The sequence below is a fragment of the Leptidea sinapis genome, chromosome 5 (assembly GCF_905404315.1).
Source record: "Leptidea sinapis chromosome 5, ilLepSina1.1, whole genome shotgun sequence".
Taxonomy (NCBI): Eukaryota; Metazoa; Arthropoda; class Insecta; order Lepidoptera; family Pieridae; genus Leptidea; species Leptidea sinapis.
The window spans coordinates 9,493,646-9,516,009 of NC_066269.1; the positions used below are offsets into that span (position 1 = coordinate 9,493,646).

General features: G+C 38.3%; 2 protein-coding genes across 3 annotated transcripts; both read left to right on the plus strand.

Moving 5' to 3' along the window:
- On the plus strand, positions 1–6,421 carry LOC126964438 (uncharacterized). The gene is made up of 4 exons (XM_050807541.1): positions 1–222; positions 3,540–3,707; positions 5,315–5,462; positions 6,219–6,421. Exons 1-4 carry the CDS (start codon positions 136–138, stop codon positions 6,374–6,376), a joined length of 561 nt encoding a protein of 186 aa, XP_050663498.1. The 5' UTR covers positions 1–135; the 3' UTR covers positions 6,377–6,421.
- A 6,103-nt stretch (positions 6,422–12,524) lies between these two features.
- LOC126964439 (uncharacterized) lies at positions 12,525–22,104 on the plus strand. 2 transcript variants are annotated; one of them, XM_050807542.1, is made up of 5 exons: positions 12,525–12,934; positions 13,321–13,479; positions 14,664–14,837; positions 16,914–17,064; positions 18,902–22,104. In XM_050807542.1, exons 2-5 carry the CDS (start codon positions 13,393–13,395, stop codon positions 19,036–19,038), a joined length of 549 nt encoding a protein of 182 aa, XP_050663499.1. In that variant the 5' UTR covers positions 12,525–12,934; positions 13,321–13,392; the 3' UTR covers positions 19,039–22,104. The 2 variants fall into 2 exon arrangements, with proteins under 2 accessions (XP_050663499.1, XP_050663501.1); XM_050807544.1 differs by having other exon boundaries at positions 12,529–12,581.
- Positions 22,105–22,364: the final 260 nt, after the last annotated feature.

The window sequence follows — 22,364 nt, forward strand, 5'->3', positions numbered from 1 at the left end:
CAGTTCACGATGCAGTTGTCAGCAATCGCGATGAGATAAACTCGTTCAAATAATCTCTTTTAAAAGTCAAAACTTTGACTTTCGATTCTCAGTGGCTGAAAGATCTTTTGAATTAAGATTCTAACAACTTCAATTATGTTGTGTGAGATTCCTGAGTTTGGCAGATGTTGTTTTTGTCTTCCTCTGAGAAGAGGTATACTTACTTTTGGATATGTAAACAGTGTAAGTGATAAGTAATAAGATCCTATATACACAGGTGTAATTGTTAAGTATGACCAAGTGATTATACTGTAACTATTATAGCATAGATTAAGTACCTGTTGTACCTAACAACAATAGCTTTTTTGCGGCAACTATTAGATGCTTGTGTGCGTGGCATCTTGACACTCAATGGCATCTTTAAAATTTTGTAACATACGCTTCGTGTCATTTTACATTGAAATTAATAAAATACTTACTGATGATATGTGATCCCAGTGTCTTTCTTATTTCTTGTAGATTTATTTTAACAAAGTTTTTACAGAAATATTAAAAAGATCCTTATATTCACTGTGAATGAACGCCTCGGATCTTGATGGTATGTGAGTTTGTAGGGTGTAGTGCTCTGCAAGTGAGGTGGCCATATAGTCTAGTAAAACAATTGCAATTTTTTATCTACTAATCACGGACGAGTAAAAAAAGAAGGACTCCGCGCCGTGATATTAGCAAGTGAAGTACCGTTATGCTAGTGTGTGTGTGTGCGGTTACAGGGGATACTAGTTACACGATTTTTTCTCCCTTAAATAATCACATATGGCCATATTGTGGCTATACTTATATAGTATCGTTTTGACACTTTTTCACAACGCACGACGGTATTTTTAAAAGATTTTATTAAGACGAAAACTGAACTGTCACAGACGATGACAATTCTCGTAATGACCGCCTACCGGCATGTAGTAGTGTAAGTGTGTGCGTGGGGCTGTGTATTTACACGTTTATCGGCTTGTTTTGGTGCTACACTTTTATGTAAGGTGACACGGAGTTCTTATTTTTTTACCATAACTGGATCAAATCAGCCCTTACTGCTTATTATGCATATGCACATTCTAGATTATCGAATGGAGTATTATAATGGGGAAACTGTGGTGAAACTTTCTTCTTCTCATGTCTAAGTCAGTTGGTGCTGGGGCTGCTGCTTCGACTGCCGAAGACAGCAAGCATCGCAAAAATGTTGGTCTCAGTGAGTCATACTCATACACCTTTGTGCTGTATGGTGTCGAAACATTTGGCCAGTGAGGCCCAGAGGCACTTAGAATGTACAAAGTTCTATCTTCGCGCCTCAATAAGGCTACTGGAAACCCAAACGGTGTTTGTGTGCGTGTCGCGTTCGCGATGGTGATGTCGTCATCAGGGTCTACCATGACGTGCCGGGGACGTCTTATTGGGTTGAGACTGTGGTGAAGCGAGGTGTACCCACATGCCTTCCTAACCAAGATGTTGGGATGCTTAGGCGCCTTGTCAAAGAAGCGTAGCGATATATTTACGATAGAAGGTCTACGTTTCGGATGAACCACGGGGCTCCGGTTGCCGTGCGCGTGAATTTATTTTGACCTACTTGCAAACGGTGTTAGTAGCTCGACGCGTGCATATGACAGTATGGGCCGTAGGATGGTTTTGTACAGCGTCACTTGTGTTTGAGCGTAAGTTTGCTTCGCCCACACACAAGTGGATAAAGGCGACTGTGAACAAATCGGGCTCTATTGTATACCGTATCGATATGTTTCTTGAAGTTCATATTGCTGTTGAACGTGACTCCTTGTAATCCCTCACCCACGGTATGGGTGTTTCATACAATTTAATAATATTGATCGGTTGTTTTTTAGCTAGGATGCTATTCGCGTCACCGAAGAGTACCGCTGCACTCTTGGTGGGGTTCACTTCAATCCGCTATTTTCTGAACGATTTGCCTAGTTCATCGACGGTGGCTTTAAGCACTTTAATGTTCTTGCTCAAGGTTGAGCGGTTGGAGCCAAAGTAGAATGCCGTATCGTCAGCGTACTGAGCGAGCTGGACACTCGGAAACTTGGGCATGTCACTCGTGAAGAGCGATAATAGAGTGGGAGAGACGACTGAACCCTGTGGCACGCCAGACCTGATTGGTCGGGGTGAGGATAGGGTGCTCATTACTCGATATCGGAAGGTACTCCCAGTTGATACAGTTTGATACTAAGCGGTTATGCCATACCTTGTCGACATCGAAAAACACGGCTGCCGTGGTAGCGTGGAATTGACGCCGTATGGGGATGTACTCGGTGAGTCGGTGAGCCTGCTGGGGACACGAGTGAGCGGTTCTGAATCCAAACTGTATGTCGGGTATCAGGTTAAGCTCCGGGATGTTATGATTAAGACGCGCGAGAATTAGTCTTTCGTAATGCTTCCCGATTGAATTAAATAAACTAATAGGCCTAAAGCTACTCGGATTGGCTTTTGGTTTATTTGGTTTTGGGATACCGATACCAATGGACTCCTTCCATTGTTCGGGGAACGCGCTGTTAGACAAAAGAATATTATAAATAGTAACCAATAAAGTATTAAGAGTGGAGGGCAGGATTTTAAGATCCCTAATGTTTATAGTATCGGGCCCCGAGGCCTTCTTGGAGTGAAGCTGAAGGGCTCAGAGCGGAGCGACGTTCAACTTCACGATCAACTTTGTCAACGTGTGTCGGGTCGGCTGATGCATTTGGAGAGCACTGACTCTCGAGACTGTCGGCGAGGCATTCAGCCTTCTCATCGTCATCGAGCGCCGGCGGCAGTCCCGGTCTATCTAACGGAGGAATCACTGTGGGCGGCTCCTGTTTGAATGCGCGAGTCAGGTTCCAGAAGGTCACATGTGATGGTTTAAGGTTGCCGAGCAAGTGGTCCCATCTTTCGCCGCGGAGTTCCGCAATACGTTCACGTACCACCCGCTGTAAGTAGCGGAGGTGGTGCCTATTCTCGACCGACGTATACCTATCGTAAACTCTAGTGGGTCTGTGTTTCTCTGTGAGTAAGTCCCTGACCTCTAGTGGCAGGCAACGGCATCATTTGTCCAGGCAGGTCCCGACGTTGCAACGGCATCCAACCTGCCTGGATCAGACCTTGATCCTGTTATATGATATGGGACGTCACATGGGAGATTTTACTGTGAGCCGTGTCAACCGAGTAAATCCAGATGGTGGGGATGATATCCTAATTTGTGGCGGGTCGTGCGAAGGTGGAATTTGGGTGAAGGAATCAGATGAAGGTATATTTTTCTATAAGAAAGTTTTTTTGGTATAATGCTAGCAGCATGGCTTGCATATGCAAAAATACCAGCAAGTTAAGTAAAAAGAGTATTATGGTGCTCTGTGAATGTTGTAGATTATAAAGTATACCTACACGAAATAGAGTACAGAACTCTATTTTTGAGTACGGTTGACAACCCTAATAACAGGTTTTTTTTATGAAAATAAGGGACGAGACGAGCAGGACGTTCAGCTGATGGTAAACACCATATAAACAGAGATTAATCTTTCCAGCTTATATCTGCATTTATGATCGGGGTGTACAGCTATACTGTCTACCACGGCTACGGACTCTCTCTGGTCTTCCACGGAGCTACTTCCATCCTCGAAGATGAAATGTGCCTCGTTCTTTACATATTCGATTTTATATTCAGTGTTGTATTAGTCTATGGAGCTCACAAGGTATGTGCATCTTTGGCTAAAATCTGATATAAAAATTCCAGTGTCCAAAAAAGGACTGAAAACTTTTTTATGAAAAATCTGATGAGACGAACACAACATTCATGTGATGGTAAGTGATCCCCCAAATTTTGATGTGTAACGTTCCTCCATAATGTGGTTTTTTAAGGAATTTTCTTTCACGTACAACCAAGCTGTGAACTTCCTTGTGAGTTGTTTCCAGAATCGGTACCTTCAAAAAAGCCCCTACACTTTTCGAAAAGGCTGGCAATGCTTCTGATGTTGCAAGAGAATGTGGGCGGCGGTGATCAATTAAAATCAGGTAACCCGTAGGTACACTCGTTTGGCCCTCTTCCTCTCCTCTTCTCCTCAAAAATAAAAGTGTTACGCCGTTTTCCCATTACAATGGAGTGCTGCCAGCATTCTTGAAAATCACAAAATTTCTAAGCGACATCGCAATTGCGTTTTCACCGTGAGATATAAGATGTTAAGTCTCATTTACCCAGTAGCTTCTCAAGTGGCTTTGATCTCCATCCGTCTCCATCTCCGCTCCACGGCCCGGCATCGCTGGAAAGCGTTTGACTTACCAGCGTATTTTGTTTTCCTTTAATCATATAATAAATTAATATCCGGACGACCAAGCCTTGCTCGGATTTTTAAGAATGTACAAAACTTGAACAAAAAAAAAACTAATAGCCCACCTGACCTCGAACCGGGGTCTTCTGCTTTCCGCATCACCCAAAATCTCATCTCAGCTGAGCTTTTTTTTTAATTATTAAAGTATGCACAGTTGGTACTTAAATTTTAATTTGTTGGCGAGTTTACGCTCTTAAACTATATTATAATATCGTGCATCTATAATAAATTAAACTATACCTAATTTGTAAGTTATCTACACTATAACTTATACACACATAATACATTACTTAGTTATTAATTCATAATGTTCCTAAAAAATATAGTAAAATCTTACCTGTTTACATATAACAACTAAACTAAACTATACTATATACTACTAATATAAATATAATATATAAATACTAATTTATATTAAGGCTTACGTGGAGACGTTAAGGAAGTGCTCTTTTAATTTTTTCTTAAGTACTCCTTTACAGTCTTCTTTATCTTCTCTTAACCATTCGATACTGTTATAAAGTTTAGGTACAACATATTCCCTTAACCTTTCCCCGTAATAATTACATATTTTGGGTATTCTATATATTATTCTCTCAGTTGGATTGGGTTTTTAAATCTATTTGAATAATAATTTTCTTTTGTAATTAAATAGTTAACTTTGTTTTAGTATTTTTCAGTCTTTAAATAAATTTTCATAATTTTGTCTGTATTTTGCCTTTTTTTTGCTTCCGACTATTAGTTTTAATAGTCTTATTTGAATTCTAATGTTATTGTAACTGCTTCTCATTAAAACACGGATAAAACTACATTTTTTAAAATTGAAACCTAGCTAGATCGATTTACCGCCCCCCAGACAGAGGATCTGTATACTAAATTTTATGTAAGTCGTTGTAGCCGTTTCCGAGATTCAGATTTTATATATACAAAAATTGCTCGTTTAAAGATATAAGATTCAGTGGTTAATCAATTTTCAGAGTCACATACCCTCATTGAAGACCTTCAAATATTACGCAATAACCACAGTTGTAACCATGTTCATACTAGAACTGCTGAACTTTACTTCAGCAAGCTCCTCCTTCATGTGGGTATTAGATTTGAGTGGACTTTTCTTTGCAGGATTATGTAAGTACAAATTACATTCTATCACCTCAGGCTCCCAGAGCAGTAGGGAAATATTATACACCTTATACACCGCACGCTTACCAGTGGGAGGCCACTTTGAACAGGATGCCGGCTAGATTATGGGTAGCACAACGGCGCCGTATTTCTGCCGTGAAGCAGTAATGTGTAAACATTACTGTGTTTCGGTCTGAAGGGCGTCGTAGCTAGTGAAATTACTGGGCAAATGAGACTTAACATCTTATGTCACAAGGTGAAGAGCGCAATTGTTGTGCCGCTCAGATTTTTTGGGTTTTTTAAGAATCCTGAGCGGCACTGCATTGTAATGGGTAGTGCGTATGAATTACCATCAGCTGATCGTCCTGCTCGTCTAACCCTCATTTTCATAAAAAAAAACGCTATTCGCCACAAACAGTTGCTTGCGCCGGCGTCGTGTGCCTTCCCTCAAATGTGTGCGAAGGGAGCGATGGCCGGTCGCTGCGTCAACTAGTGAACAGTTTCTCCATGTGGTGCCAGGTCAACCGATTAGTCAATAACTCATTATATTGGTTTGATGCGATGAATCTCGGCCATCATGTATACGAAGCATCCTTATACAAACAATGAATTCAAACTCTAAAGGATGATCCATTCGTTATACGATAATTTATATTTTTACAATCTATCATGTCGTGAAATTGTCAACAATTTCTGGTTCTTAAAAATTAGGTTTAAACCTGGATCTAAATTTAGAGATACTCACACTGATGTATTTTACAGGTTTACACGTTTACTTGATTCTACTTGTGCGAAGTTTTCTCAAAAAACTGGAGACACCAGCTGTGAGCTATGAGAACCAACTCTACCAGTTTGTGAACCATGAGATAAAGGACAATGTCGTATGCTCAAGTATAGTTGTTCCTAATGTGTTTGGATAATTCTCTAGATTTGGTTTCTTAATAAAAAATAATTAAAACGAAGTATTTTTTGTTTCTTGGCACAAAATGGCGAATTACATTTAAACAGTAGAACAATGGCGTCGTGTGCCGAGTGGCGATTGCTGATCCATTCGTCTGCCTGTGGTGAATGCTCGTCCTGCTAACAATAAGTGAATTCAAGGCACTGGAGCAAATTCATACAGTGTGTAAGCCACTGAAATCTCAATAAGAAGGTAAATAGTAAATGTTATGAGTGCTAATTCCTTGTGGGTCAATTGCCTCATATAAGTACATTCATTACATTGCTACGTACTCTTGCAACGCTACGGATATTGAGGGACTTATGCAGAAACGGTATTTAAAATCCCTACATAGGTATTTAAAAAACTTAACAACTTAGAACAATGTAGAACATAGTTCACAATTTTTCCTATTTTCGATATTGGATTTAAAAAATAATCCCAAAATCATAATTACAATTTTTACAATTTTATATTATTAAATTACAATTTTTCCCAACAGCCATCTTGGATTTGAAAATGATCCCAAACTCATTCTCTGTCACCCCAAAAACCTTGGAAACGTTTTCTATATTTTTGAAAATAAAATTTTTCGCAGAGGCCATCCTGGATTTCGAAAATGCTCATATCTTAATACATATAATTCTTCTGTACGTGTGTTGACAGTGAACTCCTCCTAAACGGCTGGACCGATTTTAATGAAACTTTCTGTGTGTCATCAGGTGGATTCGAGAATGGTTTAGATTCACAATTCAACTACCTCCTAAACGGCTGGACCGATGTTGATGATTTTCTTATGTGTGTTCCAGTGAATCTGAGAAAGGTTTAGATTCTCAATTCTGTCGATATATAAATCTCCTGCCCATGGGTATGTATGTTAGTGAGCTCCTCCCAACGGCTGAACCGATTTTTTCAATAAGACGTGTGTACAGGACATCGTCTGCCGGTTCCGCTAGTAATATTATTATCAAGTATATATTATCATTTCAAGCTCTTTTTTCAACTCTTAAATATACTCTATACCTTTTCTGTAGCCCCGACAATATACTATGTGCGATATTTCATGATCATTGTTGAAGTAGAACTAGTTGAAGGCGTGATATCTTATCAAACAAACTCACATTTGCATTTTTAATATAAGCGAGGATTCTAAATTACCTTTAAGGTAAGAGGATTGAAGGAAGGAGATTGACTAAATATTTTTTTTTATGGAATAGGAGGGCAAATGAGCGTACGGGTCACCTGGTGTTAAGTGATCACCGCCGCCCACATACTCTTGCAACACCAGAGGAATCACAAGAGCGTTGCCGGCCTTTAAGGAAGGTGTACGCGCTTTTTTGAAGGTGAAATGTCTTTTTGAAGGTTTTTGAAATGTCGTATCGTCCCGGAAACACCGCACAAGGAAGCTCATTCCACAGCTTTGTAGTACGAGGGAGAAAGCTTCTTGAAAACCGCACTGTGGAGGACCGCCACACATCCAGATGGTGGGGATGATATCCTAACTTGTGGCGTGTCGTGCGAAGGTGAAATTCGGCGGCAGGAATCAGGTTAAATAAATTACAGAGTGAAAGTGTAAACGTGTTGATAAGAAACCAAGTACCAGTAAAAGAAACCAAAAAAGATTCGAGAACCACAGGAAATGGAGGTCTGTAACTACTGGTTACGTTGGGAAACACACGTATGCAACACTTATACTGTTATTTTCACTTTTATTTGCTGAACACAATAACGTTCTATACATGTAGATAATTTACGTCACACAATAGCAAAGGCGAACTGCTACATCTAATATCTATACATTTCTGCGTTTACTCTAGTGGTTTAAAATATTTTTGGTCAATAGGCAGCAATGTAAACATTTTTTCAGTTTAAGCTCAGTGTAGTAGCAGTTAGATATTTTTTTAAACCATGACGAAAATGACAGTTGCTATAAGTTTTACGTTTGTCAGTCTGTCCCTATTTTCTGATCAAGATCTGTTCAGTCTGAGGTTTTTTACGGTTTTAATCAAAGTCACACTCATATTATAAAAGCAAAAGTTTGTATGTTTATTTATTGGTTTGTGCATATATTTGTTACTCTTTAACCCTCGAATGGCAACCAGGGATCGCAAGACGGAGTATTGGTAGGCCCCCATAAATTGACCAACGATCTTGTCAAGATCGCCGGAATAGGTTAGATGAGAGCAGCGCAGGACCAATTGTCATGGCGATATTCTGGGGTGGCCTTTATCCAGCAGTGAACGTCTTCAGACTGAAATGAATGATTCATGATGAAAACTTAAGGTAACTGTTTGTTGCTCTCATTACAAGAGCAACAAACACTCAAATATAATCTTTTATTCATAAAAAATAATTCGGCAAACTGGTTATTAAAATGTTAAGTTCCCTGAAATAAATTTAATTTGTTAAAAAATTGACTTTAAGACTTATCTTTTCTAGGGTATCTTATTGGAAAACATGTAGTGCAAGCGGACATCAACATATCTTTGTACGACAGCTTTTGTCACATTAAAAATGTGGCTAAATTGGACTTTTGTGTGTTCGTCAATTTGACATTACAAAAAGATTCAATACTTTTAATGTTAAAAAAGTTTCATCAAACTTTTTGAGCATGAATTTTTAAACGCTTTAATCGTTTATTGCTGAAATATAAATCAGCCTCGAGGAAATGATTCGAGCAAATGACACTCGACTCATTTGGCCTGTATAATTATTCACATCTCTCCCTCTTGCTACCAACTGGTGCCAATTCTCTTTCGTTGTCTCGTGTACGACAAAGATGGGAAAGGTTAGCTTTTACAGATTTGCGGTGTAAAATAAGTATTAATTTTTGCAAGGAAACGATGTCTATGATACCGTCTAAATAGCACTAGTTTGTAATTGTTCACGTTCTTATAAGCCGTTCACATTCACCGGCAATGGTTTTCTATAGACAAAATACAATATTGCTAATTATTGTTCACTGGGCCTTAAAAAAGAGCGCCTCTATAGTTTTCATTTCTGACTGTGTGCTGGTCGCGTTATCGTCACTTTCATCTCTCTATCTTTTTAATGAGCGGGAGAGAAAGGGATGTGGATAATTGTGAATAATTGACCCATATTAACAAAAAAATATTCGTTTTACTAAATTATTTACGCTTTTTGCAAACCAATCTTATATAAATAAAATAAACTTACTGGTGGTAAGTCACACCATCTTTTTTTTGCGTCATTATCGTATTTTTTGAGCACTTTTTAAGGCACATTTAGGCTTGGTGATTGACACACGACTAAGGAGAAAAGTGTGCTTACATTACGTACTTCGTGCACTCCATCAATACATCATTCGGCTGCGTAGCGAAGTCGTCCGTGGTCTCCGCGTATGTTACCCATGATGTCAGAAGCTCCGATCACCATCCAATGAGTATTGAGTGTAATATCTCTGAAGTGACAATGAGTTCAGCTACCTCCTGTGGACCGGACTCTCTAAAGTATGTAAAATGGGGCGAGAGAACTACAAGTCAAATAAATACTTATGGCGAATTTTGTTACAATAATTAAGATTTATTTAGCTTAAACTATTCTAATATTTGTGACTATGATAATTATTTAAAATGTGTTCATATACGGGACCACCATTATTATTTAGATAGACTCTACAGGCATATAACGGATGTTTTTCAGAACGCTGCTATTGTAAGTTGTCGTTCATGTGAACAGAGTGGTAGTAAGAAGGTACCGGGTTGGAACTACCACGTCAGAGATAGCCACGAAGAAGCCAGGCTTTATTTCAAAAGCTAGACGGTTGCTGGCAAACCCTCCGGCGGTGTTTAATATGAAAATATGTAAAATAGCCGTAAATTATTCAATAACAAATTAAAATGGTGTCAAATGAATATATTAGCTACCCATAAAAGTAACAAAAACTTTTTTAAATTTTGGAATGCAACAAAAAACTTAAATCATAAGCAAAGTCTACCTGTATCCGTGGAGGGTTGCAGCAGCCGTCCGGTATCGCTGAATTGTTTGCAAGTAGGTTCAAAGTAAGCCCTTTGGCCGCAGATTCCGAACTCGATACTGAAGTTAGTAACAATAATAACGTCATTGAATTTACACGTGAGAATATCTCGAAAGTTATACTGAGTCTGAAGCGTGGTAATTCACCCGGACATGATTGGCTCAGTATTGAGCAAGTAATCTGGGCCAGTGATAAAATTTATAAACATCTATGTTGTCTCTTTAACCATTGCATTAAAAATATTTATTTGCCTGAGGCCATGATGCACACAATTGTAGTTCCGATCGTGAAGATAAAAACGGCTGATCTAAGTTCTGCTTCTAATTATCGACCTATCTTATTGGGTACGATACTAGGCAAAATTCTAGAACGTCTTCTTTATCCTGAACTGCTTAAAAACATCAAAATTGATGACGCGCAGTTTGGTTTCCGTCCCAGACTCTCGACAGATGCCGCTATATTTAGTTTAAAGGGAACTGTTAGTTACTACACATCAAGAAATACTACTGTCTATGCGTGCTTCTTAGACCTTAGCCGCGCTTATGACTTGGTCAACTACAATATCCTTTGGGCCTTGCTATTAGCGTCACAAGTACCCACACAAGTGGTTGAGCTGCTGACATTCTGGTACGGAAACCAAACGAGCTGTGTGAAATGGGGCGACGCAACTTCTAGCAATTATAGGCTAGAGTGTGGAGTTCGTCAGCGGGGTGACCTCTCCGGATCTGTTTTATCTCTACGTCAATGGGTTGATTGAGGACCTGAGGAGAACCAAGATTGGCTGCCATATAGGGAACGTTTGCGTGAATAACCTAAGCTATGCAGATGACATGGTGCTCCTCAGCCCCTCGATAAAGGTGTTGAGGAAGCTGCTTTCGGTCTGTGAGCATTATGGAAATGCGCACGGACTGAAATACAACATTTCTAAAACTGAAATAGTAGTGTTTAGGCAAGACAGCCTCTGGAGAGAGTACCGCGTGTATTTTTGTATGGCATGGTGGTTGGTGTAGTTAAGCAGTAAAGGTACCTAGGACATTTGTTGACGGAACGGTTGTATGACGATGATGACATTGAGCGCGAGCGAAGGGCCCTTGCAGTCAGAGGCAACATGCTCGCTCGACGATTTGCAAAATGAAGCAAGGATGTAAAAACCGCATTATTCAAGGCATACTGTTTAGGCATGTACACCTGCCAACTGTGGATAACATTTTCGCTGAAAGCTATGAGCAGAATAAGAGTCCAGTACAATGATGCGTCCCGGCTCTTATGCGGCTCCAGCGGTGCTGCAGCGCGTCGGGCATGTTCGCAGACGCTGGGGTCCCCGATTTTTTCGCGATAACCCGGTCTCACTTTGCCTCTTTCAGGCTGAGACTGCGACGTTCCCACAACAAAATACTAGTGGCGGTCTCTGACGACATCAGGAGTCTAGTGTTTAAGCGCTGGATCTCTATTCACAAGAACAAAAACAACAAAAAATTACTGCACAAATATGTGCAATATTTATATAGTTTTAGTTAGTCTTATTTTACTTTTAACTTGGCACCCCTTTACAGTGTCAAATTTTTTTTGTAACTATCAGTTTTATTATGCCTGAAATAAATACCTTTTATTATTATGTATTTATTGCCTTTAAGCACACTTTTACCGTTCCGCTATCAGACTGGGAATTATACCTATATTAATTATATAATTATATAGAACATCATTGGATGAACAGCTGTTAAAAGGTATCATAGAATAAGACATTACGGTAAGTGTGATAAAAAAATAATTATAATTTACAGCACAATACAAAATTTAATACCTAATAATTTGATAAAATTTATATAAATAATTGTATTCATGTGATGAATATCGGTTCAAAAAATCAAAAAAACCCAAAGGATAATCCATGTATGAGCCGTAAAATTAAAATAATGTTTTGAACATAAAACCTAAAAGAATCTAAACATAAAAGATCGAGCATAAAACATGCATGTTTACAAATGATAACACTAACAAATGACCAAGAATCGTAACTAAAATGGCTCACAATAGAATTTCCGCATCTTAAATAGAATAATTGCAAGGCAGAGTCAGGAGAGACTGCTTCTTAAGGAACATTAACGTTGTCAGACCAACGCAATATCGTAGACAGATCACACGCGCTAAATTCAAAGACAGTGAAAATAGTGTTGCACTAGTTTGAGTGAGGCCATGACATCGTTATTTTAAAAGAATTCTGTTTTGTTTTTGCTTTGTAAACGATTTTAAACTACCACTGAATAAATAGTTGCCTTCACGCATTTTATCTTGCAGTAACGAGAATTAACAAATTAAGGATTAGGGACAAATCCATTTATTGCTTTGACAACTCGCAGTCAGTGAACAGTTACATAAACTAATGAACCTTAATTGTTGTGGTTCTTTTTTTACATCGTTTCAGTTCAAAAAATATTTGAGGATTCCTTAGGTCCAGTTTTACCAAAAATAATGCGTTCGATGCATGAGGACATTTAAAATAACATGATGTACATCGCTAAAGTTTGGCGACACTTAAAGGTAATAAGTTACAATTTGTTCACTTATTAAAAGTATGCAAATTATATCGTGAAAAATAAATGCAAGTGCAAAATGATTCAACTCAATCTCAAAATTAATTAACTACGTGAGTGTGACTCAAAAAAATGGCTGCAAAAATACTCTACAAAATAATATCGAAGTTATAAAGACACTTCACTACCAATCTTAAACCTGCCACTAAAAATAATTCATTTATTAATTAGTTAAATTCAATGCAATTTTTTATAAGTGTCGCACAATTCCTAACGCTCCGTCTATATTTTCTTTCTGTCTTCTTTACGTTTGTGTGCAATTTTTGTTAAGTGACTTAGTGTAAGATTTAAAAAGATACAATAAGAGCTCATAAAGTGCTTCATCAATTTCAGCTACCCTGGTGTCTTACAATTTTAGAAAATTCCATAGTTTTGATTTAACCGGATATTTTTCTAAGGCGAAGAATGCGCGTGGAAATCCCAGAGTTTCGCCGATGCTGCTTCTGTGTACCATTACGACAAGGCGTACTATGTTTCGGTTATATTAGCCTGGTGAGTTTGATACTATATAAAAACCTAGATTTAATTAACTTAAAAGCAGAGTATAACGTTATGCAGACTAGCGACGATGCTCTTGTTGCTGGCGTGTATCTTGCCTTTGTATGCAAACCTAGTTAAGTTTAAGCAATGGTACTTATAATTTTCAATGTGTATGGGAAATGTTTGAATCTCAAAAGCTTTTGATCCCACCACCTAGAAACCCAAGGATTTTAAGTTTTTCTCATCAAGACCTTTCCAACAAAGTTATTACAGGGATCTGTACCTTTTCGTTGCTCAGTAATAACCTCCAACACCGTCTTTCTGCTTCATATATAGTGCATAACACATAATTTTATATTTATATATAATACCTTTTTTTTTGGTTGCTCAGGATCAAGTGATGGGAAATCACGTAACGACCGCCCATGGACATCCGCAACACTAGAGGTCACGAGATTCGTTGCTGGCCTTAAAGGTGTAGGAAGTATGGTCCTAGCTTGTCCCTGAGTTCTATCGGTGCGGGAATACTACAGCTGGTAATAGTATCCACAAAGTGGCTTTAGTAGTAGAATGCCAGATGTCAAAACGATGCGGGTATTTCGTACTTTGAAGAAATATCAGGTGATGGGATTCTACTACTGGTATCAATATGAACAACTTGTCTGAACACTCACCGAGCCCACATCTCGATACAACGCCAAAGAATCAGGAGGTCTACCAAAATCGAAAGCCGAAGTTTTGTCCGAAACGAAAGAACGACGAACTTTTAAATCCTATTACCAAAGTACTTCCGGTCCGAATAGTGCGGACGGATTTCGTTTCGGAAACATAAGAAAAAGTAAATGTGAAGTGAATTTTGGGAATAAGGTAAACGAAAGAACAAATGTCTAATCGATCTTCGGATCCGAAACACTTTCGTAGTAGGAAAATGTACAATCCGTCAACCGAAACAACGTATTTCAATTTTGGTAATAGGGCTTCTGGCCTGGAGATGACTTGATCGGCAATAATTCGAGCCGCTCTTCATCGTATGCTATCAAATGAACTGATATGAATATTATTAGACCAAATTTGCTCAAGCGTACTTTATACACCAAGGTTTTGTAAAGACTTCGCCTTTTCTTCCAAGTATATCCGAAATGAACATCGTAAATCTAATAAAATCTCATATAATATAATAAATGTAAATTTTTCAGGTCTTCACAATATTTATAATAGGTGTAGAGATACACTTTCACGAAGATATCTTGCAATCGCGTACCCTAGTGCCATACCGAGGAATTACGTTTTTCGTAAAGTCATGGCTTCTGTTCTTAATGTACATAGCGGAGACAGTGTTTACCGTTATTCTATTAGTGGGAGCTCACAAGGTTAGTAGGTTTAGTAAGTTTTTATATAAAGAGTTCAATAATTCTTACTGCTTTCATGGCACTTTCTTCTACGTATAAAGCAAGCTGTCAAATGAGCTTCGTTGTACGGTGTTTTCGGGACGATACGACATGGGTACCCTCAAAAGCGCGCACAACTTCCTTAAAGGCCGGCAACGCTCGTGAAATTCCTCAGGTGTTGCAAGAGAATGTGGGCGACTGAGATCACTTAACACCAGGTGACCCGTACGCTTGTTTGTCCTCCTTTCCCATAAAAAAAGAAAGATGTGTCTAGAACCTTGTGCCTGTCTTCAAACGATAACGGGGACCTTCAAAAAAGGGGGCACACCTTCCATAAAGGCCGGCAGGAGGGTGTGGATGGTTGCACTACATTCCTGTATGTGTCCCGCAATATCTGTAGAGCTCCAAGCGTAAGGAGCAATATAATGTATGTTTATAGATACATAATATAGTTAGGTGACAGTCAACCCACTAAGGACTTCACTAACAACGCTTCAAACTGAGTTTAATAAAACCCATTTTTACGTAAATGCCAGTCTTGATCTCAATTAAACACAAATCGATTTCACCATTACATTTGAGCGTATTGGCGTAAACTGAGTTTACATGACGTCATAAACAATAGAATGTATCAAATACCTGTCAAAATTGATATTGATAAGTATGAACAAAATCAAAATGGTTAAATGTCGATGTTTCTATTACGATACCGACAATGACAGCTCTTGAACTCGATCAAACATGTTAAACGTCGAAAATTTGGCGGTCAGCATTTAAATGCGTTTAGGCTTTAGGTAGCTGCGTTTAGTTTGTGTTGGTGAAATCCAAATTGAATCTGTTGAACTCGTTGCAAATTCAAATATTTTATTTCAAAATCACTTAATGATCGTCAGAAACTACCACCACCTATTCAAAATAGACTGCCACAGACTTGATAAGAACAGGCGCAAGAAACTCAGCCCTATATTTTTATAAAAATATGATTACAATGTAATATCGTACATTAAAATGTATAATAAAAGAGCCTGAGGGTGACCGCTTCATTCAAATTGTCGATATCATTAAGAAAATCATGTTGTAACTAGACTAAACCGAGTATTAGGCATAACAAGTTAATGTTTGTTCCTCGTGTTAATATTATGGTTGTGACAATTTCTAGCAAATTCCTTAATGTGCTTATAAACATATCGAACATTATTAAGAATATATTGAGATGCAACAGTCAAAATGTTTATTTCTTTAAATTTTTCTCTTAATAATCCTTTACAGGCGTAGTAGCTTAGTTTAAAGTGTTCTAATCGAGTTCTACTTCGATGGTGAATACGGCACAACTTATAATCTTAGATAATTTCTACGTCTACAGAGCCTCTTGCTGTTAAGACACGCATGACAACCAGGCCTGGTTTTATAATGTTCAGCTGTCACAGTACATTTAGACGTATAAATTATCTAAGCTTATATATATTTATATATTTCTATCACCATTATAAAAGGTATTTTGATGTCATTTCTAATATAATTACTAGATACTGACTACTGCAAACTGCAAACTGAAACAAATGGCGCTCTGCGAGAGAAGAAACTCCCAGCATCCTTTTTTTGCTCTTTTTATACAACAATATTGTACTGTCATTGCTATTTCTACAAAATAAACATAATCTAGTCCCAGGCTTTTGGATCACTTAGATATTGAGCTGTGGAGTAGTAAGATTTACGACAGAGCCATTTTTTAAATAAAACATTTAAAATTATTTATAGGTAATGCCTGAACAGTAGCTGGGACTTTATTATAAAAGTGTATACATTTACCCTTAAAGCTAATATGTATCTTATGAAGCCTACTAGTATTAGTTAAAAGCAATCCCTTATTTCTAGTGTTATAATAATTAAAATCATAATTAAGAGCAAAAAGATGCAATAGATTTAAATGATTTAGTTTATATGAATATTAGGTAAGATATATTATTTTAAAAACAACGTTGTATCCATAGTAACATACTAAGCTTACTTAGGCTAGATAACATGCAAAGTATGTCAAATATATGATATCACTTTCAGAAAACAGTACAACTTCTACGCGTATACTTTTACTATGAAGTAACAACAATGTTAGCAACTGTTGTGACGTTCGTCGTGATAGACTACGATTTTATGTTTCGAAACAGAGAATACCTATTCATAGAGGGTAGTTTCATATTCCTGGGATTTGGTAAGTAATATTCTAATAGTCTTCGGTTTGTTTTTATAAAATTTCGTAATAATTATAAAAACACAACAACAACACAATGGAGAAGGCTATGCTCGGAGTTTCCCTGCGAGATCGAATCAGAAATGAGGAGTTCCGTAGGAGAACCAAAGTTACCGACATAGTCCAAATGATTGCGAAACTGAAGTGGCAGTGGGCAGAGCCACATAGTTCGACGGACAGATGGGCACCGCCCACCGGGCAGAAAAGTCTTCGAATGGCGATCGCGTACCGGAGGACGCAGTGTTGGTAGCCCCCACACAAGATGGACTGACGATCTGGTCAAGATCGCCGGAATACGTTGGATGAGGGCAGCGCAGAACCGATCGTCGTGGAGATCTTTGGGGGAGGCCTTTGTCCAGTAGTGACGTCTTCCGGCTGATGATGAATGAATAATAGAAACACGTGCATTCTTACGCGGACACCACAAGCAGCGCTCGTTCACAAGCATAATGCGTGGCCCAGCCATCGCTTCCCTTGCATATAATTATGTTAGGGCATTTCTACCCGTCCACGTCTACGCCGCCACGAGCACTTAAGACCCCGTTTAAACGAGCATGATACGCCCTGGCCCAGGAACTCAACTAAAAAACTTAATGATGGCACTTCACATCGCTATTCGGTGTTCGCATTATTTTCGGCTATCTTCGCTTCTTGTTGAAGTCCGATTAATAGGAATATAAACCGCCTACATATCTTTCATGAACAGCGAGCATGCCGAACATGCCGTGTTGACTGCAGCAGTGGCTTAATGTTTCCATTATGCTAATCACCAGTATTTGTTATGCGTACATAAAACATGCATGAAGTAATACCAGTGGGAGGCTCCTTTGCACAGGATGCCAGCTAGATAACGGAGTCTATTTCTGCCGTGAAGCAGTAATGTGTAAACATTACTGTGTTTCGGCCTGAAGGGCACCGTAGCTATTGAAATTACTGGGCAAATGAGACTTAACATCTTATGTCTCAAGGTGACGAGCGCAATTGTACCTAGTGCCGCTCAGAATTTTTGGCTTTTTCAAGAATCCTGAACGGCACTGCATTGTAATGGGCAGGGCGTAACAATTAGCATCAGCTAAACGTCCTACTCGTCTCGTCCCTTATTTACATTAAAAAAAATATACTATATAGCTGACCCGTTAGACGTTGTTCTGTTAATGATAAAAAAAACTCTTGCGGGTGCAAATTAGTAAAATCCGTTCTTAACTGAACTCTCACCGACGAAAGTAATATTTTAACCTAATTTCAAGTTTCTAACGGCCGGTCTCAATATATAATATCTACAAATAGCGATAAACCTTATACTGTCAGTAATTAGCTGTCAATAATCTGAAGCTGTCCCAATATACCCAATAAGTCATTCTTATCGCCTTATATTGGGACGCGTGAATTGCAATTTCCATTCAAACTTTATATCGCTGGTAAGCTATACGTCGTCCCATTGGCAGTCAGCGTGCATGGATAAGGTGAGTTAACGTTGATAAGTTTATTGTACAGAAAAGTAAAGGATAGTTACGATTTTTGTCTCAAGTAAAAGATAGACTGAATATTGGGAACGGCCGTAAATCTCCAGAGATGTCGTGGTGAGTCAACATATAGGTGGAAATCTCTTATATATAAAGAGATAAGGTAGACCGATTTGTGGACGTTTTCGGCATCGTTGACATGTTTGGAAAAGAACCAAAAACGGGCGTATATGGCGAGAAAAGGCGAATAAGACAAACACGCGAATACGAATAGTGATCTGAAGTGCCACCATAACAACTGAGTGATAAAAATATGAAGTATTCTTTGTTTGCAGTGCTCCACATATATTTATTGCTCTTGGTGCGAAGTCTAATACGCAAACTGAAGCTGCGAAGTGGAGTAACCTTCATCAACCACATCTCAGAAGTAATTGTGGAGACGCCTGTAGAAACTACACGAAACTTACTTTAATAATCACTACATAGTATAAAACAAAGTCGCTTTCTCTATCCCTATGTATGCATAAATCTTTAAAACTACGCAACGGATTTTGATGCAGTTTTTTTTAATAGATAGAGTGATTGAAGAGGAAGGTTATATGTATAATAACATCCAATAAATAGTGGAGAAATACTGTTATTTTTGAGGTTTCTAATGTGATGTCGTATATAATTACATTTTTTCCGCTTACATTGCAAACGCAGGCTGAACCCTACGAGATTTATCAAAATAATATACTAAGTATTGTATACATTGAAAAGGTCTACAGAAAACTCCGCTATGGTATATGTCTATCTCCTTTGGATATCCCACAATAATATTTTTTTGTCATTTACTTTTTACGACAACTAATGGCTAATTTTCGAAGCGACTTTAACCAATAAAGCATTAATCCTTATCTAATTAAATACCTTAAATACATTGTTAATTTAATATAAATCTATAGGGCTCTTTACAACATATGACTTTAATTAATATTGTCGAAGATATTACAGATTCAAAAATTGCATTTGCGACGGTTCCGGCCGGCCGGGCCGGCGAGAGCGTGCCTATACATAGCGCGTCGGAGGCCGCGGTTCTCCCAATAGAAAGCCACATTTTTATGATTGTCAATATTAACCCGAAAAATGAAAAGACTGTTTCGTGATAGTCTGATTTAAAAAATAAGTCTGAGAAAAAACGGTCGAACACTACATATACTTTGGCAAAACAACGTTTGCCAGCTAGTATTTGATAACATTAAACATGTTAGCATAATAATGACCCGACAAAATTTCAAACGATTATCTTTGGCAATGCTGTCATGAAGTCCCAATCGACCTGGAGTAAAAATTTTCACAAAAACAACCGACTTCAAAAACAATATTCCAAAACAATAGATACTAATATGCACTCAAAAGTATAAAAATAATTACGTCTTCTAAGACAATCTAATTAATAAATCTTATTCTAGTTACGATTATTGTTATTTTAAACTATCTTTGATGGATAGATGATGTGAAGGACACAATAAAATAAAGAATCATCGAATTCTGGTGGCGCGATGTTGGGTTATTCGTAAATTTGTCACGCACATACTTACAGAAAATTTAAGACATGATTTTCTCATGGATGCCATTGTCCGATCTGAACCAAATTATGGGACCACACAGGAAGCACCAGCTTTTAAATAAAAAAAAAGAAAGATCAAAAATCACCCTGTCGAAAGTTCTGAGGTAACAAAAAAAAACATACGGACGAGAACCTCCTTGTTTGAAGTCAGTTAAAAAACCAAGAGAGATGCATTTTTTTATATAAATATAACTGTATTAGATAGATTTGTTTTCTATTATTCTGCTGTAATATATGCTAGCTCTATCACTTTGAACTGGGTGGCTGAGCCCTGCTCGGTGTGAAAACTTAAAAAAAAATCAAAAAATCGGTTCAAATAAATGCATAACAATCGGTCGTTTTGATATATGACATTTTAAAATTAAACCAATTTACCTATGTTAACCACAAAAACAATAGCTACATAGCCCCACAATATATCGTTGGGAAGGTCCTGATGAGAAAAACTTAAAATCGTTTACTTTACGGTTTGAAGATCAAAAATTCAGATTCAAACATTTCCCAAAGAGGTTCATTTATCTTTGACTCGGAAACAAACATCCATATTCGTCATATAAATGATTGCATATACCGGGATTCGAACCCGGGACCTCTAGGCAGGCTCACTAACGACTGGGCTATAGGGGTCGTCATCAGTCACATTGAAAATTAGGTTTGTTCACTAGAACGTGCCAACAACGGCATGCCTCCTCTCCACTACCGGCGATAATCGTTACTTGTATGATCGTCTGTCATCGACAAGTTAATCGTCTGTGATCATTTATTGAGCGACAGTCCTTCAAGATGGACGTGGAGTTTATAGCTGTTGCAACCATTTATTTAATTTAAGTATACATTATTTAAGCAAAGTTCTAGTTCTGATAAAGTTCTATGAATTTAAATATTTCTTCATTTGTCATACCCAGTAGTCACTATATCGTACTCGCGATATATAATTTTATTTTTACGAAAATAAGGGCCGAGACGAACAGGACGTTCAGCGGATGGTAATTGATTGCCTATTACAATGCAGTGCCGTTCAGGATTCTTAAAAAACCCATAAGTTCTGAGCGGCACTACAATTGCGCTCGTCACTTGAGTCATTCGCCCGGCAATTTCACTAGCTACAGCGCCCTTCAGGCCGAAACACAGTAATGTTTACACATACTGCTTCACGGCAGAAATAGCCGCCGTTGTGGTACCCATAATCTAGCTGGCATCCTGTGCAAAGGAACCTCCCACTGGTCGAAATAAAAGGAAAACAAAACAACGCCGCGACGACCGTGGTGATGCAAAATACTGTCCAGTGTGCTCCAGTGAATGAATGACCGGCGATCGTGTGGGCACATGCACGCAACTACAAGCGAATTCCCTTTGATGCGTGTCCGAAAAACCGACAAGTCACCAATCGCCACGATTATTATGACGAGTATAGACGATGATCGGTGACGAGAACCGAATAAGCCCTCCACACGATCGTGCTAGCGTATAATCGCCGATTGTGAATAGGCGGCAATAGGAGCAAGGGCAACACGAGATGGACGATCGGGTCGTAACCAAATATCGCAAGTTGAAGTCATCAATACTATCAGTTAAAACGGGCACATTGACTGGAATTATCAGTACTTGTTAGTCGTCTTTCGTCTGTCAAGGTCGAATTGACCTTACTTTGGAGGGTATCACCCTTGGGATTTTATTTTGCAACTAGCTGACCCGACAGACGTTGTATTTTTTTATGAATTTGTCAATAATATTTCAAAACAACAAGAATTATATAGTAAAATTTGCTCCCTGTTGTTTTATTGAAATTGCTGTCAAACCGTGCGACAGTAAATTCTCTCATAGAAAATATGTCCATACCAAACAAATGTTGGAAATAAAAATAATTATGGGTCCCAAATCGAAATATAGACTATCCTATCTCTGAAGTTGGACTAAACTGCACTCCATGAAGTAATCCCCATTAACATCCGCTCATTAGCTTAGGTGACATTCAATTATAATAATATTATGTACAGTTTTTGATCCTCCCCATAGCCTTAAATGAAATGAACAATTACTATAATAAAGAACCTATACTATTTAATTTTGGTGTTTTTCCTCACATAAAAATCTATGGTTTCCGAAACGACAACCCACTCCGGCAACCTTGGCCAACCAGCACTATGTGCTCCATTACGTAGTCGCCATTCGAGGACTCTGCTGCC